The 18,111-nt window shown below is 24.2% G+C and overlaps 6 protein-coding genes across 6 annotated transcripts; 2 read left to right on the top strand and 4 right to left on the bottom strand.

The window, feature by feature from the left end:
• The first annotated feature begins 76 nt into the window (after window positions 1–76).
• On the top strand, window positions 77–2,292 carry LOC122856854 (GDP-mannose 4,6 dehydratase). The gene is made up of 7 exons (XM_044158726.1): window positions 77–282; window positions 383–490; window positions 562–1,000; window positions 1,067–1,299; window positions 1,397–1,612; window positions 1,691–1,759; window positions 1,898–2,292. Exons 2-7 carry the CDS (start codon window positions 440–442, stop codon window positions 1,958–1,960), a joined length of 1,071 nt encoding a protein of 356 aa, XP_044014661.1. The 5' UTR covers window positions 77–282; window positions 383–439; the 3' UTR covers window positions 1,961–2,292.
• Window positions 2,293–2,453: 161 nt separating this feature from the next.
• LOC122856177 lies at window positions 2,454–3,642 on the bottom strand. Its single transcript, XM_044157870.1, has 2 exons — window positions 3,638–3,642; window positions 2,454–3,549 (listed from the first exon to the last, which is right to left on the bottom strand). The coding sequence occupies exons 1-2, from the start codon at window positions 3,640–3,642 to the stop codon at window positions 2,454–2,456; spliced, it is 1,101 nt and encodes a 366-aa protein (XP_044013805.1).
• A 516-nt stretch (window positions 3,643–4,158) lies between these two features.
• Window positions 4,159–5,458, bottom strand: LOC122856175. Its single transcript, XM_044157869.1, has one exon. The coding sequence runs from the start codon at window positions 5,386–5,388 to the stop codon at window positions 4,159–4,161; it is 1,230 nt and encodes a 409-aa protein (XP_044013804.1). The 5' UTR covers window positions 5,389–5,458.
• A 513-nt stretch (window positions 5,459–5,971) lies between these two features.
• LOC122856174 (facilitated trehalose transporter Tret1-like) lies at window positions 5,972–9,853 on the top strand. The gene is made up of 4 exons (XM_044157868.1): window positions 5,972–6,132; window positions 6,213–7,513; window positions 8,368–8,494; window positions 8,556–9,853. Exons 1-4 carry the CDS (start codon window positions 6,087–6,089, stop codon window positions 9,851–9,853), a joined length of 2,772 nt encoding a protein of 923 aa, XP_044013803.1. The 5' UTR covers window positions 5,972–6,086.
• Window positions 9,854–10,069: 216 nt separating this feature from the next.
• On the bottom strand, window positions 10,070–12,057 carry LOC122856834 (retinoid-inducible serine carboxypeptidase-like). The gene is made up of 5 exons (XM_044158697.1): window positions 11,966–12,057; window positions 11,377–11,867; window positions 11,192–11,302; window positions 10,541–11,116; window positions 10,070–10,470 (listed from the first exon to the last, which is right to left on the bottom strand). The coding sequence occupies exons 1-5, from the start codon at window positions 12,015–12,017 to the stop codon at window positions 10,411–10,413; spliced, it is 1,290 nt and encodes a 429-aa protein (XP_044014632.1). The 5' UTR covers window positions 12,018–12,057; the 3' UTR covers window positions 10,070–10,410.
• A 165-nt stretch (window positions 12,058–12,222) lies between these two features.
• LOC122856173 (retinoid-inducible serine carboxypeptidase-like) lies at window positions 12,223–17,970 on the bottom strand. Its single transcript, XM_044157867.1, has 6 exons — window positions 17,952–17,970; window positions 13,838–13,882; window positions 13,240–13,730; window positions 13,029–13,139; window positions 12,392–12,955; window positions 12,223–12,315 (listed from the first exon to the last, which is right to left on the bottom strand). The coding sequence occupies exons 1-6, from the start codon at window positions 17,968–17,970 to the stop codon at window positions 12,256–12,258; spliced, it is 1,290 nt and encodes a 429-aa protein (XP_044013802.1). The 3' UTR covers window positions 12,223–12,255.
• Between the last annotated feature and the right edge of the window lie 141 nt (window positions 17,971–18,111).

Genomic DNA, 18,111 nt, shown 5'->3' with positions numbered 1-18,111 from the left:
AAGATGGCGCTAAAATTTAATTCTAAACATTATCCGCCATGTTTAGAAAAAAAAAAATAAACACAATTGACATTTGACATTGTGTATGAGTGTGTGTGTTGGAGTGTTTATCAATTCAACACAACAATTCTTATCAATAATAATAGAGGAAAATAAAATATTCATCATCATATTTTACATGATAACATTTTTACAAACGTGGCAGTATTTACATAGTCAGTTTTTATATGATATTTTTCATTTCGCCTGTTTGACGAGTATAAAAAATAACAATTAATTTTGGTAAGACAGTATTTATTTATTTATTTATTTATTGTTATTTATTATTGCTAGTTTAAATAATTAATAAATTTAAAATTAATTAATGACTTTTACTTTTTAGATACAGCTATTTTTTAAATTTCTATTCAACTAAAGGTTATAATAAATTAAAAAAAATATGACAAGTAAAGAACGTAAAGTTGCTTTGATAACTGGTATCACCGGTCAGGTAAATAAAAAAAAAAATGATTTAATAATTTAATATGTAATATTAATTTTGTATATTTTTGTTAAATTAAGGATGGCTCATATCTTGCTGAATTTTTATTAGAAAAAGATTATGAAGTACATGGAATAATAAGAAGAGCAAGTTCATTTAATACTGGAAGAATTCAACATCTTTATGCTGATCCAAAAAGTCATAGACAAGAAAAAATGAAATTACATTGGGGTGATATGACTGATTCAAGTAGTTTAGTTAAAGTTATATCAACAGTACAACCAACTGAAATATATAATCTTGCTGCACAAAGTCATGTTAAAGTTAGCTTTGATTTATCTGAATATACTGGTGAAGTTGATGGTATTGGAACAGTTAGATTATTAGATGCAATACGTACATGTGGTTTAGAAAAAATTGTTAAATTTTATCAAGCATCAACATCTGAATTATTTGGTGGTAAAGATTCATCAATACCACAAAATGAAAATACACCATTTTATCCACGTTCACCATATGGTAATTAATTTATTAATTTATATTTAATTGTTTAATATTAAAAATATGTTTATTGTTATGTTTTAGCATGTGCCAAAATATATAGTTACTGGATTGTTGTTAATTATCGTGAAGCATATGGTTTATATGCATGTAATGGAATATTATTTAATCATGAAAGTCCAAGAAGAGGTGAAAATTTTGTAACTAGAAAAATAACACGTAGTATTGCTAAAATACATCTTGGTGCACAAGATGTATTAGAACTTGGTAATTTAAATGCACTTCGTGACTGGGGACATGCTAAAGATTACGTCAAAGTAATTATTAAAATTTTAAAAACTAAAAATATATAATATTTATTAATTAGATAAATTAATTAAGATTGTTTTACCTTTTTTGCGTTTGTTTTGTTAGGCAATGTGGATGATGTTACAACAAGAAGTAGCTGAAGATTATGTTATTGCAACTGGTGAAAGCCATAGTGTACGTGAATTTGTTGAAACTGCATTTAATCATGTTGGAACGACAATAGTATGGGAAGGTGAAGGAATCAATGAAACTGGAAAAAATAAAGAAACTGGTGAAATACTTGTTCGTGTTAATCCAAAATATTTTCGTCCAACTGAAGTTGTATGTTTACTATTATTTTTCATTTACAAAATTATTATTGTAGAAATATTTTTTTATTTATTTTTTTATTATTTTTAGTATACACTACTTGGTGATGCAACAAAAGCCAAAAAGAAATTTGGATGGGAACCATCAGTTTCGTTTGAGGTAAATTTCTATGAAAACATTAATATAATTTATAAAAGTGTGTCCCTAAATTATCCTCAGCTTTACCCCTATGCTACTCTGTTATTTAGGTGGAGTTTAAAAATATTATCTTTAATTTTTTTATTTATTTTTTTAAAGGAACTTGTCAAGGATATGATGGAATCAGATTTAGCATTGATGAGAAAAGATCCAACAGCATAGTATCAGTATTAAAATTTAATGTGCAATAAATAATAATTATTATTAATAATTATTATTATCATTATCATTCCTCGATCGGTGAGTACTGAAATAAATGATTACTGGTCGACGATTTTATACATTTTTTTTACACCAGTCAACTTTTTTTAAAACCAAGTTATTGACAAATTATAAATTAAATAAATTCATGTAAAATAAATGAAATAATAATAAACATTTTATTTAAATAATTAAATTCATATGTATATATTATGATTATTTTTTTTTTAATGATAACATCATAGTCATTATTGATATTTGAGTTTCGAAATAAATTAAAATAACAAAAAAAAGTCTATTTATTTTGGATAATATTACTATTATTTATTTAACCACACAGACAACAATGTGTGCTGGCTGCTGTTTGTTTTATTACACGGTTGTTTAAAGACACCTTCCTCAATATTTGTCGTATCATTTATAAATTTGTTTTTCTTCATGCATTTCTCATTTTTTATAAATCTTCAAGATGATCAAGACCTCCTAATTCACGAATATCAATTAACATTTCAGCAAAAAGTTTTGATAAATTTTCACCACCAAGATTTTCTGTCTTTTCAAATACTTTTAGTGGATCAGTATCATTATCAAAAGTAGTCTTTGCCAAATCGATCAAACCTAATATATTTGGAATGAAAAATAATGCCATAATATATCCAAACATAACATGATGCTTATAATCTGCCAATAAATTATCATAAGAAAAACAATCCATTATTTTAATATTTTCATCATTAAGATATTTAATCAAGGCATCATGATAAGCCTTAAATATTTCATTAAATCGTTCTTTCCTGTCATTTTTCGAAACACTGAAATATAAAAATGTTGATAAATCAGTGCTTGGTGATGCATAACGCATCATAGCAAAATCAATTAATCTAGAATCAATAACTCCATTTGTCTTGCGAAATAAAATATTATTTATTGTAAAGTCACCATGACAAATTACTGCAAGTGGTTCAATGGGTTTGTTCAAGTCTAAAATAAAATATTGATATGCATTTTTCATATAATGCTCCATTTTATTACAAAATTCTTCATCATAATTTTGTTCACGTAGCCATTTAATTGGTCTCATTGATATTAAATTCATATATACAGGAAAAAAACATCCCAAAAATACAAATGCACTTTTAATTTCACTAACAATAGTAAAAAAATTATCTGGATCACGTGTTTTAATGGAGTATCCCATTCCATGGAACCTGGCAACTTCTTGAACTCCAGAAATAACATATTCAAATGGAATATTATATGAGTCTGGACACATTGCATAACCCAGTGATGCAATATTTTCCATGATGATCATTCCATCTTGATAATCTTCCTGATTATTGTAAGCATAGAAACATTTTGGAAGTTGAAGATATACATCACTATTAACAGCTACTTTATTATAAAATAACACTTCATTGTAAAATTGTTCACGAACTGTCAATAGATTTTTTTTATCTTCAATATTTGATGGTGTTTTAACTACTACATTTATGTATTCATTTTTATCAATAATTTTAATGTCAACTAAATAAACAGTTGACAAGTAATAACTATCTTTTGGTAGATGAATTTTTAATTCAATATTTTTCCATTCTGTTGAAAAATATTGAGAAACTTTTGGAATTATTTCGTTTTTACACCATTCGTGTAATTTTACATTATCAAGTTTTTTATTCATTTTAAAAAAATTATTTTTTTAAAAATATTTATACTGATTTTTCAATGACATGAAAATATATACTCGTTGTTGTTGGAAAAAAAATTGCAACTTGACTGCTTTATTTTATTATGTTTATTTAAATTGTTATCATGAATTTTTATATTTTTCACTGATAATAAATCCCAATTTCCATGATTTAATAGCTTAATTTAAAATTTAAATTAACTTTTATCATTATAGTAATGTGAAAAATTAAAAGTAACGACATTCAACTAAAGATAAGTAAAATATAAATTATTAATTACAAAAAATCACAAACAATTTATAAAATAAATTTAAATGTAAAAAAAAAACAATATCTTAATGGTTTATACATTTAAATAATTTATTATTTAAACATACATTTTTTATTTAATTTTTATTTAACAACAATAGCAATATTGGTCTTGATAAAATGTAAATTAATTCATAGCTTGATTAGATAATTTATAATTTTAATTTACAAATCTTCAAGATGATCAAGACCACCGAGCTCTCGAATTTCAATCAACATTTCAGCAAATCGTTTCGATAATTCATCACCACCAGCATTGCCAATATTACTGACTGTATATGTTTTTGCTGGATCATAATTACTGGCAACCATTGCATTTGACATTTTACAAATACCATAAAAATTTGGCAAAAAACATATTGCAATAATATATCCAAACATAACATGATGCTTATAATCTGCCACTAAATTATCATAAGAAAAACAATCTATAATTTTAATATTTTCATCATTAAGATATTTAATCAAGGCATCATGATAAGCCTTAAATATTTCATTGAATCTTTCTTTCCTGTCATTTTTCGAAACACTGTAAAATAAAAATGTTGATAGATCAATGCCTGGTGATGCATAACGCATCATAGCAAAATCAATTAATCTAGGCTCAATAATATCATTTGTCTTTCGAAATAAAATATTATTTCTTGTAAAATCACCATGACAAATTACTGCCAGTGGTTCAATTGGCTTGATCAAGTCTAAAATAAAATATTGATATGCATTTTTCATATAATGCTCCATTTTATTACAAAATTTTACATCATAATTTTGTTCACGTAGCCATTTAATTGGTCTCATTGATATTAAATTAAAATACGTTGAATAAAAATTATCCGGTGTATATTTAGCTTCTTGAATATCATTGATGATCTCTTCCATTATTGAATGTTGATTTATTTTCATGGTGTATCCCATTCCATGGAACCTGGCAAGCTCTTGAACTCCAGAAATGACATACTCAAATGGAATGTCATACAGACTTGGACATATTTTAAAACCCAATGTTCCAATGTTTTCTAATATTATCAATGTATTGTTAATATTCTCTTCATCTATTGAGCTCCAATAACATTTAGGAAATTGTTTATTATAACAAGCTATTTTTTTATAAAACAAAGCTTCATTGTGAAATAATTTATATGGATTTAATATTTTGATCAATGGTGAATTTTCATTTGGCTTTTTAATCACTGTATAAATACATTTATTTTCATCTTTAATTTTTATATTTAAAAAATAGACTGTTGATAAATAATGACAATCTTTTGGTACTGATATGTCCAGTGTCACATTATTTAAATTATCATCAACACAATTTTTAAGTATTGGCAATATGTCTTTGTTGCACCAGTTGATTAGTTTCACTTGATCAAGCTGATCATTGTTGGAATTCATTGTTGATTATTTTATCGTAAAAAATATACCTATATATATATTTTTTTTTTCACCTGATGCTGATCAAAGTGACAGCTGAGAGACGACTAATACATGTACATTTGTGTGTTAATAAAATTAATCAGTCACGTGTTACTGTGGGCTTCTTTAATGTTTTTATCTTTTTTTAATATAAGTTTGCTTCTCACTTGTTCAATATGTATACTTAAAACAACACAGAAATATTTTAATCATCAAGATAACGAAATGAGATAAGTTAAACAAATATTAAATTTAATTTTTTTTATAAATCAATATCTAAAACTATTTATTTGTTTTGCAGACCATAAAATGTACCATGTGTTTAATCACCATCAATGCTTCATGCTTAGTTATGAAAAAAAAATATATTTTAAATTTATTAATTCAGTACATTTTCATCTGGATGATTTCATAATTATTTGATAATTTTTTCCAATCATTAAATCACATCAAAATCATGGCTAATACACGAAAAAAAAAATCAAGATATTTTATAATCAGAAAGGTCACGATATGATAAAAATATTAAAATCAACAACATCCATTATCATTGTTTTCGATGATTTATATTATTTAAATATCAAATATATTTTTGATGTTTTTACGAATCAGTCAATGATTGAACAATCATCACTAAACAATTGTCTAACATCAAGTATATAAAACAAAAAAAAACAATGAAAATAAAAACACAATGGTCACAATGGATAGTAGCAATTGAAAGTGAGTATAAAATTATCAAAAAATAAAAAAACAAAAAAAATTAAACAACAAATAAACTTGTTATTGTTTTAATCAACAAGTATTTTGGATTTCAACAACAATGGGAGGAGTTTTAGGATGGATTGTTCCAATCCTGCCAAAATTACTAAGTCCAACATCTTCAGTACCAGTTGACAATAAAGACATATCAATGATACTAACAGCACCAAATATTGGTCTAATAATTGGTGCAATAATAGCTGCAATTATTTCGACAAAATGTGGAACAAAAACATCATTAATTATAACTAGTATCATCGAATCAATAGGCTTAATATTTTTAATATTTACAAGTTCAGTTAATATATTGATAACATCACGTTTTGTAACTGGATGTTCATATGGTATGCTGAATGTTGTGATGCCAATGTTCATTGGTGAAATATCAAATCCATTGTATCGTGGTGCATTTAGTGGTCTTCGTTCAATGGGAAATAATATTGGACAAGTAACTGGCAATGTACTCGGTGATAAATTAGATTTCGATGAATTTGCATATATCATGAATGTTTTCGTTGGAATTTTTTTGTTATCATTTTATTGGTTGCCACAGTCACCCTATTATTTTATATATAACAACAATGATCATAAAGCTCATGCTGCTATTGAATTTTATCGTCCAGATATTGATGCAAGTACAGAAATTTTATCACTTAAAACATTTATTAAAAAAAAAAAAACAATGTCATTTTTAGATATTTATCATGAATTTATGATTCCTCATAATAGACTTGGACTTTTTAAAATAATTGTGTTAATATTTTTACAACAAATGAGTGGACCAACAACTGTCAATCAATATACAGGAATTATTCTTGAAAATGTTGAATATAAATCATTAATTATTCCATTGATAACAGGATCAGGTTTTGTTGGTAGTTTATTGTCAATTTTAACTAGTCATATATTTGGTAGAAAAATATTACTTTGTTTTTCGAGTATAATGGTTACAATTTCACTCAGTGTACTTGGTTCTTATTATATTTTACTTGAAAATAATATGTTTGATGAAAATTTATTAAATTATATGCTTGTTGGTTCATTGTTGTTTAGAAAATTGTTTACAACTTATGGAATATCACCTATTGTTTATGCGATTCTTAGTGAAATATTTCCACCAAATATTAAATTTTTATCAATATCTATTGTTACTATTATTAGTGGATTGTTATCATCTTTATCAGTGTTGTTGTATCAACCTTTACTTGATACAATTGGTTATAATATTTATTTCTTTTATGCATTTTTAACAATGTTGTTATTTTTTTTTACAATTATTTTTCTATCAGAAACAAATGGAAAAACACTTGAAGAAATTCAAATTATGATAGAAACAAAACATGCAAATAAATAATAAAAATTTTTTTTTCTATGTAAATAAAAATCAGATATTTTTAAAATTGATTAAATTTGTTTTTTTTTTTTTCATTGATTATTTGATTGTGTGAAAAATAATAAAGCATAGAATTGACTGAAATAAAAAAAATTAATTTTAATATTTCGAAATTTATTTTATAATTTATACTATTATAATAACTTTATAAATTTATTTAAAAATATTTTTTTTATCACAAACAGAAAGAGGAGAGGTTTTATAAATAAAAAAATAAAAAATATAATTTTTTCAACATAAAAACAAGCTATCGAAATTCTATTTTCGATTTTTCTTTGATATTTTTTCTATAATCAGTTTATTACACACACGACGACATATACATGACAAAAGATTAAAACAAAGAAATAAATATTATCATGAATTCGATAAAAATATTGATGAAAAAAAAAAATAAATAAAAATAAAGCCAACGACTCTGCCAGATAACAGCCAGACAATAATTCAGCTGTTAACACATATAGAAAAAAAAAAAAAAAGCATATATATATATTTTTTATTTAAATCTCAACACTGCTCAATTAAATAATTAAATAATAATAAATAAAAAAAACTGACATCTATGGGTTGGATTAATAAATAATGTTATCATATAAATAATACATACACAAATAAATTTAACACAATGCATCAGTGTCATCAAGGCCACTCATCATTGAAATTTCCTGGCTAGTCTATCACCAAGCTCTTTACAAGATTAATAATTCAAGTAACCACACACACTATTTACCAACACGTTTCTATAATTTATATCAAATAGAAACTTGTATTTTTTAAATGCATATATTCAAAGTTAATTTAAAAAAAAAATTAATTACAACATTAGAATTAAATTCATCTATCAAATGTTGAGTGACAAAGATATAAATTCGGATATTTCAAGTGATGTTAAAATAAAAAATAAAACACAATGGATTGTCGGAATAGAATGTAAGTTTGAAATAATATTCATTAATTTTTTTTTAATTAAAATAAAAATATTTATCAACAGTATTTCTATTTGCCAACACATTGGGTTTAATGATAGGATGGACTGTCTCAGCATTACCAAATTTAATGTTACCATCATCACCAATAATAATAAATAAAAATGATGCATCATGGATAGCATCATCAAGTGATATCGGACGTACAATTGGTGCAATTATTGGTGCAATAATATCATCAATATATGGTACAAAAACATCATTAACATGGGTTGGTATTATTGAAGCATTTGGATTTTTAATTCAAGCAATTGCATACACAGTTGATATGATTATTGCATCAAGATTAATAACAGGTTTTGCATTAGGTATGTCTAATGTTATTGTACCACTTTACATTGGTGAAATATCAAATCCAAATTATCGTGGTACTCTAAGTGGTTTACGTAATGTTGGTATGAATTTTGGACAAATACTGGGCAACGTACTTGGTGATAAATTAAGTTTATCTGAATTTTCATTATTTGTTTGTATATTTATATTTATATTTTTATCATCATTCTATTGGCTACCAAAATCACCATATTATTTTATTAAAAAAAATAAAGATAAAAAAGCATTTAATGCTGTTAAATTTTATCGTCCAGATGTTAATTGTGAAAATGAATTAGAAACATTAAAAAGTTATGTTAATAATGATAAATCATTAACTTTTTATGATGTACTTTATGAATTAATTAAATCACAAAATATTATTAGTCTTATTAAAATTATAATTATTGTATTGCTATTACAATTTAGTGGACAATATACAATGAGTTATTATAGTGGTATTATTCTTAATGATTATAAAAATAAGACAATTATCATTGCAACAATGACAGCATTGAGTTTCATAGCAAGTATCATTGGAATGCTAACAAATGATAAATTTGAAAGAAAGTATTTACTTGGTGTGTCTAGTTTATTTGTCGCATTGTCATTGGTAACACTTGGTGTTTATTATGTTATTATTGATAAAAATATATTTAGTGATAATATATTGTCTTGTTTATTAGTTGGTTCATTAATAGTAAGAAAAATATTTTTAAGTTATGGTGTAAGTATTTGTCTTGGTACATATATGAGTGAAATATTTGCTCAAAATGTTAAATTTATTTCACTTTGTATTGTTAACATTGTCAGTGGTTTAACAGCATCAATATCAACTAAAATTTATCAACCATTGTATGATATTATTGATTATAATATTTATTTTTTATATGGTGCATTTATGATTGCACTTTCTATTTATGCATTTTTATTTTTACCAAAAACAAATGGTAAAAGTTTACAAGAAATACAAGAAATGTTAAAAAAATAAAAAACTATTGTTATTTTAATGTTGTTCAAATTTTATCAGTATTTTTTTAAATATAAATTGTTTTTTTAAATTTATTGTTATTTTATTTATTTAAAAAATTTTTTATTTTTATTATTAAATGTTTAATATATTTTTTATAATTTCAATAGTAAAAAATTAATTTCGAAAAAGGTAAAAATTATAATGGAAATATTACTTTGACTATATTTTAAATTTTCTATTTATTTAAATCATTGGAACATTAATTTTAATGGAAAAAAAAAATTGAATTTATAGCGAAATGAACCAGTCAAAGTGACAAAACGACGTTGAAGCTAGTCGACATCAAAGTCAACACCAACACAATAAATAATATTAAAAATATATATTTTTTACTTGTATTTAAAATTAATCATTAAAATATTGGATACGTATAAATTTGTGTGTGTGTCTTAATGACTTTGTTGTGTAAAAAAAAATAAAAATAGATGGACTTAGATCAGGAATCTTTAAATGATAAATCAACCGGATTGAAAATAGACAAAAAAGAAAATATAAAAACAATTTGATAAAAAATATTAACCTTTTGTCAGATGTTTTAATATTTGTTTCATTGCTGAAGGATTATCTGCAGGAACCTAAAAATAAATAAATATTTCCTCGTTGATAATTGAAAAATATTAAAAATTAAAAAGAAATATATTTTACCATGTGACCAGAGCGCATGACCCAGTAGACTTTAAAGTGATTAAATTCTTTAAAATATCCTTCAATGATATCATCAATAACAAGTGGATATCTTGTTGAATTTTTCCATTCATCATCATGTTTCCATTTTAAATTTTCAATCCATGCAAGTGTACCAGATGTTGGTACAACTATATCAAATTGTCCAGAATAAACAAACACATCAAGATTTGTATTATTTAATATTTCTTCAATGATATGAGTTACTGGTTTTAAATCATCAATCATTAAAAAATGTATTACACTTGATTGATGTTCACCCCATGTACTACTGATATTTAATGTTTTTTTAACATCATTCATTTTGTTAATCCACTGTGGACTTTTTTCATCATTTACATTTGATGAACTATTTTCATAAAGAGATCTTGGTTTTATAAAATTATATACATCAATATTTTTAGTTACTTTTCGAATAATCGCAAATGTAGATCGAAATTTTTGTTGAGCAATTAACCATTTTCCTTTCTCAATTGCATATTTCATTTCTAAAGCTTGTTTATTTATTTTTTCGTAGTCAGTATAATCAATTAAACCCTGATGTAAAAATAAAAATAACCAATTTATATTTATAATAATTAAATGAATAAATAGAAAAAAAAAAATAATTACTGTCTGTAAAAGAAATGGAGCCCAAGAAAGAGTTGAATCAATTGGTGATATCCATGGATTTCCCAGTGCAATGCCTTTTAAATTGCTCTCAATTTTTTTATTCTCTTGTTCCTATAAAAATAAAAAATAAAAAAAAATTATTTAACAATAAATTATTTTCAAATAATGAATATTTATATATTTACTTTGAACCAAAGAAGAGCAAACTCAGCAGCCATTTTACCACCATACGACTCGGCAGTAATATACGTTGATGTGTTTTTAAATTTTTGATATATATCCAAAAATCCACGTATACATTCAACAAGATCAACACCAATTTCATGATTACTTTCAGTAAAACCAAGGAAATTTGTTGTATAACTAAAACCAGTTCCAACTGGATTGTCAATAAATAAAACATTGTAATCATTTATCCAGGTGTGATTACGTGGTTTTCCATCCAAGTCAATTGGTCCAAGTTCATTGAAATTCCCATAACCACTTGATGATGAACCTGGTCCACCTTGTAGCCATATTAACAAAGGTTTATCATACACTGAATAATTATTATTCGATGATTCACATGGTGGATTGACAAAATAAAGCCACCAGAACATGTATGCATGTTCACGCACTTTTACATGACCCCAATCTTGTTCTCCAGGACCAAAACCTTGTTTACCCTCTGTTTCATCTGTCCAAAAATAATTAATTTATCAATACAAGAAAAATAGATATTACATAAGTCATGTATATTTTTTTTTTTCAAATAATTAATCATTTTTTAATTACCACTGACGAGTAGGCAAACAATAGCCACGATGATCCTGATAGATACAGACATGGCAAATGTCGTTTTAGCACTGATAAAAATACTTGGCAAAATTTATTATAAAATAAAAAAAATATTCAAGTCATTAGCCTCAATATAAATTGTGAAAAAAATAATATATTATTTAAAACTTGATGATAAATAAAAAATAAAGCCAACTAAATAATAGTATATAAAAAATAATATTTAACTAATAAAATTCAACGATAAATAATTATTTTTCTTTCAATTATATTTATTTATTTATTTTTTACAATTTAGTCAAGTGTTGAAGCATGGCTTTTGTTGCATATGGATTGTCTCTTGGAACCTGTTGATAAATAATTAATTTAATCTTAAAATATAATTGTAAAATGAAAAAAAAATAATTTAATGAATTTATTTACCATATGACCAGATCGATTGATCCAGTACATTTTAAAGTTTGAATATTCTTTGACGTAACCCTCGATGATATTGTCAACAACAACTGTTTTTCTTTCAGATGTTTCCCATTTTTTTTTACCATGCCATTTGAGTGCTTCAACCCAAGCAAGTGTTCCAGGTGTTGCAACAATTAAATCAAGCTGACCAGTGAATACAAAAATTTCAAGATTAGTTTCATTTAATAATCTTTCAACAATATGAACAGCTGGTTTCATAAAATCACCACTTAAAATACTAAATACTCTTGATGATTGTTCACCCCATGTAACATTAAGACCCAATGCTTCTTTAACATCACTATTCATTAATTTATCAAGAAGCTCATCTCGAATATCGAAATAATCATTTGGTTTTTTTTTTTCTAGAATATTGTAAAAGTCAATGTTATTGACTATTTCCATTATGACATTTTCAGTTCGACCCCATAAATTTGTTGCTTCTTGCCATCTTTCTTGTTCCACAGCTAATTTTGTTGCTTCAATTGATTTTTGTATTAAATCATAGCCTCTTATGTCAATCATACCCTGAATTTATCCAAAAAAAATTAATTAAAATTTCGTTTATTCATTTTAGCAAAAATAAAATATAAAATCATACCGTGTTGAGAAGAAATGGAGCCCATGAAATGACTGAATCAATTGGTGATATCCATGAATCTCCCAAAGCCACACCTTTTAAATTACTTTCAATTTTTTTTTCCTTTTGTTCCTAGGTAAAATACAAAAAAAAAAAAAATTAAAATCAATGATAACAGCTGAGATTATTTATTAATGATTTAAAAAAAAAAATAGATAAATCCTTATCGTACTTTGAACCAAAGAAGAGCAAATTCAGCAGCCATTTTACCACCGTATGATTCAGCAGTAATATATGTTGGAACATCAATAAATTCTGGTAATTTATAATAAAAATTACGTATACATTCAAGTAAATCTTCAGCAATTTCAAGATTTGTTTTAGCATAAGCTGAAAAAGATTCAGCATGACTAAAACCACTGCCAATTGGATTGTCAATGAATAAAACATTGTAGTCATTTATCCAGGTGTGATTACGTTGATTACCATCCAAATCAATTGGTCCAAGTTCCTCGAAATTTCCATAGCCAGTTGAGGATGCACCTGGACCACCTTGTAGCCATATTAATAATGGTTTTTCGTAAACAGAAAAATTACCATTCGTTGATGAATTGAGAGGATTTACATAGTGTAACCACCAAAACATTTGGGCATTTGGTCGGACTGTCACGTAGTCCCATTCTTGTTCATAATTACCATAGCCTTTTCTTGCATGTACTTGGCCTAAAAATAAAAAACTTCATATATTTTACAGTTAAAAAATTTATATATATGTAAATCCTTTGAATTTTATAATTGATTTGAAGAATAATTTATAAAGTAATACTTACCATGCGAAAGAAATATAATTAGTGATATTACTGTGAAGAAAAATTTAAACATGATGACAGAACAAAAAATAAATCAATAATGAAATAAATATCAGTACCAGTTTTTATCAGATATTAGGAAATAATTTAATATCTTATCATCATGTCTAGCTATCAAAAGCAATATCTCTATGTTAATAATGTAATCTCAATTATCTTTTATTTTAATTAGTACATTTTTTGGATTACATGATATTTAAGATTATACTTTTAATGAAATTTATTTTTATGATAATATAAATTTATTTTTCAAGTAAATACTAACAAATAAAAAAATTGTCAGTTATTTTGTTGAAGGGAAATTTTTGTTTGTATATTATCAACTCCCAGTATTTTTTTTTTCCATCAAGTGTAATTAAATAAAAAAGTAAAACAAACTCTTGAATAATTCTTGTTGAATAATTTTAAACCACTTGTTGGACCAAGGGATTATAAAATTAAAACGAGGCTGTAGAATTATTTAACGAGCACGATATATTAATGTAAAAAACTGACAAAAAATTAAATAAATAAATAAAACAAAAAAACGTTGAGTAAGGTGTGTATTTTTTTATATGTTTAAATTCGGTAGCTAAAACTATTTAACACTTGCTTTTTAATAAGTGTTGACACAAGATTTGTCATCATCGTTAATATCATGTTTACTAATCTTTTTTGTTTTTTAAATATTTAAAAAACAAGATTTATTTTTTAACATAAAGACTGAGTGTATTTTTATTATTGAAAATATTAAAACAACATAGATAATATTATATCTTCAATAATAAAAATAATATTTGATAACTATTTCATCATAAAATCGATGGATGCTCAATTACTCCCACCGAAAAAAAAAAAATATAATTTCACTTTTTCAGCCAACCCTCTTACCAAGATCCGGAAACTTTGCAAAGTTGTATAAAGAAGTATTAAAAAAAATAAAATTATAAAAATAAAAAAAAAAAAAGGATCGGTTGTGTAAGTACGTTGTCGGTTTGTTTGAGTGAGATGTGAAATCGACACGAGACAGAAAAAAATAAAAAAAAATTATCCAATCTGGTGGTCAGATACGTCCGATACACTGGGATTTTGTCCCGTGAAATCACATTCCCAAAACTAAAGAAAAAAATTTAAAAAATAAATGAAATAATTAAAAAATGCCAAAAAAAAAAAAAAAAATCTCTAGGTCAAGTTTACAGAGGAATTCCAATGTGATTGTGTCGTCGATATTGCCTACTCCTATTTCTTGAGAAAGTATTGTGAAAGGTACACACACACATATATTTGATGGAAAAAAAATAAAAAAATAATAAAATAATTTCTTTTATCCATCATTAAACTAAAAACAAAAAAAAAAAAAGCAAAATATCCTGCTAATTATTTGAAGATTATAATAAAAAAAAAATCATCTTTCATATTTATAATCTTGGTAAAAAAAAATGATGATGATTAGCTTGTTATCGGCGTGGTTAGCATGAAGTGATTATTTAAATGGATTTTTAAATAATGAGGGAAAAAATGAGCGAAATTGTAAAAATCATTTTTCGAAATTTAAGAACGACTGGAGCAGCGAGTCAATGAGATTCCATTAAACAATTCATTAAACAAAAAAAAAATTTTGAAAAATAAAATAAAATTAATGCTGATTAATTGGCAATTATTAATTAATATTTATATTAATTTTTTAATTCATGTTTTGGCTAAAAAAGTTTATACAAATTCTTTCTTGAAAATGAAAAAAAAAAATGAAATAATAAATTAATGTTTCTACCAATTAACTTGGATATATTTTAAAAAAATAATTAAATATTCAAGATACTTAAAATATAATAATTATATATAATTTAATTTAAATAAAAAAAAAAATACTATGGTTAATAAAAAAAATCAAGTAAGAAAGTACAAGGGGAAAGGACCATTATTTGTAAAATTATTATTTATATATTTATAATTTGTTTTTATCCAAAAATAAAAACGAAATTGATATAAAAAAAATAATTTCACTTGCAAAATATAATATTGGTGAATGGTAAAAATAAATTAAAAATAAATAAATGTCCAAGAAAATATTCTTAATAGAGAGTGGTCAAGCTGGCTCTTCGAAAAAATTAAAAAAAAATAAACATTTCGCGTCAATTAATTCATTTTGAAATTCCATTCTTCGAATTTTTACGCATCAATTATATATTTCATCTCAAAATTTCATAAGAGATCCTCAATATAAAATCCATACAAGGAAAAAATTATTAATAATAATAAAAAGAAAAAATAAAATAAAGGAAGGTCTTCTTATGCAGGAAAATAAATAAAAAGTAAATTAAAAAAAAAAAATTAAGACAGTATAAGAAAAAAAAAAAGAATGCAAAATTACGAGACAAGTGAAAGTGGTATATGGTCATCTTGAATCAAAGATCTTGAGTGAACAGTGGTTAACACACCGATAAATGAATTTTTTTTTTGAAATTTTATTTCTTACTTTTACAAATGATAGAGAAGTCAAAGTCAATTGCTCGAGGCATAGTTGATAATCCAGAAAATATAACAACAAAAAAGAAAATTTAATTCAAAGGTACAATGACCTATTCCTTCGTCAATTTAATTTATATATTTTTTTTTCTATGCTACAACTAAATAATCTGAAAGCCAACCTACAATCTTAAAAATCAAGATATATCTTATTTCAATTTTTTTATAAACACAATTGTTATTTTTTAAATTTAAATTATTTATTTTTTTAAAATTAGTTCCATTCATTTCAAATGAAAAAGAAATTTTTTTATTCTAAAAAAAATCAAGTATTTCGAAATTTCGATTGGTATTTTTTTTGTTTCGATTACTACGAGAGAATTTTTTTTTCGATCTAATTTTCTATTGAAATACATACATGAGTATTTTTATTAATTTTTTCATGAATATATATGTTTTTTTTTTTTTTTGTACTTGATTTATTTATTTTTTATTTTTGATAATTTTTTGTATATTTATCTAGACCGGCTGTTGTGTAATAAGGCGAGAGTTATTCTGTCCCGATAATGGCCCGCACATGACGTGAAAATAAATGCATTATGTTCAATGAGGAAATAAAAAAGTGTAATATATTGTATTATTATTTAAAAAAAAAAACTCTTTACCTAAAACAATTGGTGAAAAGAGAAAAAAAAAAAAAACCCGCACATTTTAAATTTTTAATGACTTAAAGCTTTATCATTTTAGTTTAAATTTTAATTTATTTAAAAAATTATCTCATTGTTTTTAAAAATATCTACTCAATTATTATTTTATGTAAAAAAAAGTAAAAAGTAAAAACGAAAGAAAATAAGTTACAAAAGTCATCGTTGAAATTTAAATAAATAAAATTTTTTGCTAATTCAATACATAAAAAAGAAATCGATAATATCGTTGTAAAGTATCAACAATTTATTGACAATATATTCGAATAATTTTGCAAAAGATAAAAATAAATAAAAATTAAAAAAATAAACTTTTAAATAAACAAAAAAGCTGTTTTTTAAAAATTTGAATATTTATAAAAAAATATCACATATGACACAAGTAGTTTGGACCGTAGAAAAAAAAAAAAACATAATAACTTTCTCCATTAGACCAACAATTGAAGATACATGAATTTTTTTAGCGGAAATGCTTAGATGTGCAAACATTAATAATAACCAACTAAAAAAATAACATATCCGTCCAGGAAAAAAAAAAATCAACAAAAATAAAATTCTATACAATTAAAAATTGTTAAAAAAATAATAAAAAAATATATTTTAATAAAATATTAATTAATATTGCAACATCGTAATAATCTTGATAATTTTAATAATAACTTCTTGAAGTTTGAAGAATTTTTTAAATAATAATTTCACGCTTTCAGTGTTTATTTGTATCCACGTGTTATGAGAGAATGTTCAATTAATGTATTATTATTTTTATTGTGAATAAGTTTGATTGGTTGAATTGTGATAATCCCTACTACAAAATTATGGAAAAAAAAATTAATGAGTGAATGTGTCCACTCATCATCCTATGGATGGTAATCTTTCACTGGGCAGGGCAAATAATTCCCAAGGAAACGAAATGAAAAAAAAATTACCATAGTAATATTTATCCATCTCTACAACTCTTTTTTTTTTTTTTTTTTTTTTTTGTATATACTATATATATTTTTCTCTAGGCACACCAACTTCCATGCATGTCAAAACGCCTCTTGTGTTTGTGTTTTTTTTTTTTTTTTTATTTTATTTTCATCCAAG

This window comes from Aphidius gifuensis, linkage group LG5, assembly GCF_014905175.1.
Source record: "Aphidius gifuensis isolate YNYX2018 linkage group LG5, ASM1490517v1, whole genome shotgun sequence".
NCBI lineage: Eukaryota > Metazoa > Arthropoda > Insecta > Hymenoptera > Braconidae > Aphidius > Aphidius gifuensis.
Note: the sequence above shows the minus strand (reverse complement) of the source record. Positions and strands in the feature narration are given on the sequence as shown.

Coding starts and splice junctions, on each gene's coding strand:
- LOC122856854 (XM_044158726.1), top strand. CDS start 440: ATGACAAGTAAAGAACGTAAAGTTGCTTTGATAACTGGTATCACCGGT. Junction 1,001..1,066: donor TTATCCACGTTCACCATATG/GTAATTAATTTA, acceptor GTTATGTTTTAG/CATGTGCCAAAATATATAGT. Junction 1,760..1,897: donor AACCATCAGTTTCGTTTGAG/GTAAATTTCTAT, acceptor ATTTTTTTAAAG/GAACTTGTCAAGGATATGAT.
- LOC122856175 (XM_044157869.1), bottom strand. CDS start 5,388: ATGAATTCCAACAATGATCAGCTTGATCAAGTGAAACTAATCAACTGG.
- LOC122856174 (XM_044157868.1), top strand. CDS start 6,087: ATGAAAATAAAAACACAATGGTCACAATGGATAGTAGCAATTGAAA. Junction 7,514..8,367: donor TTATGATAGAAACAAAACAT/GCAAATAAATAA, acceptor AGTTAATTTAAA/AAAAAAATTAATTACAACAT. Junction 8,495..8,555: donor ATGGATTGTCGGAATAGAAT/GTAAGTTTGAAA, acceptor ATTTATCAACAG/TATTTCTATTTGCCAACACA.
- LOC122856834 (XM_044158697.1), bottom strand. CDS start 12,017: ATGTCTGTATCTATCAGGATCATCGTGGCTATTGTTTGCCTACTCGTC. Junction 11,303..11,376: donor TTGCTCTTCTTTGGTTCAAA/GTAAATATATAA, acceptor TTATTTTTATAG/GAACAAGAGAATAAAAAAAT. Junction 11,117..11,191: donor CTCCATTTCTTTTACAGACA/GTAATTATTTTT, acceptor TTTTTACATCAG/GGTTTAATTGATTATACTGA.
- LOC122856173 (XM_044157867.1), bottom strand. Junction 13,140..13,239: donor TTGCTCTTCTTTGGTTCAAA/GTACGATAAGGA, acceptor TATTTTACCTAG/GAACAAAAGGAAAAAAAAAT. Junction 12,956..13,028: donor CTCCATTTCTTCTCAACACG/GTATGATTTTAT, acceptor GGATAAATTCAG/GGTATGATTGACATAAGAGG.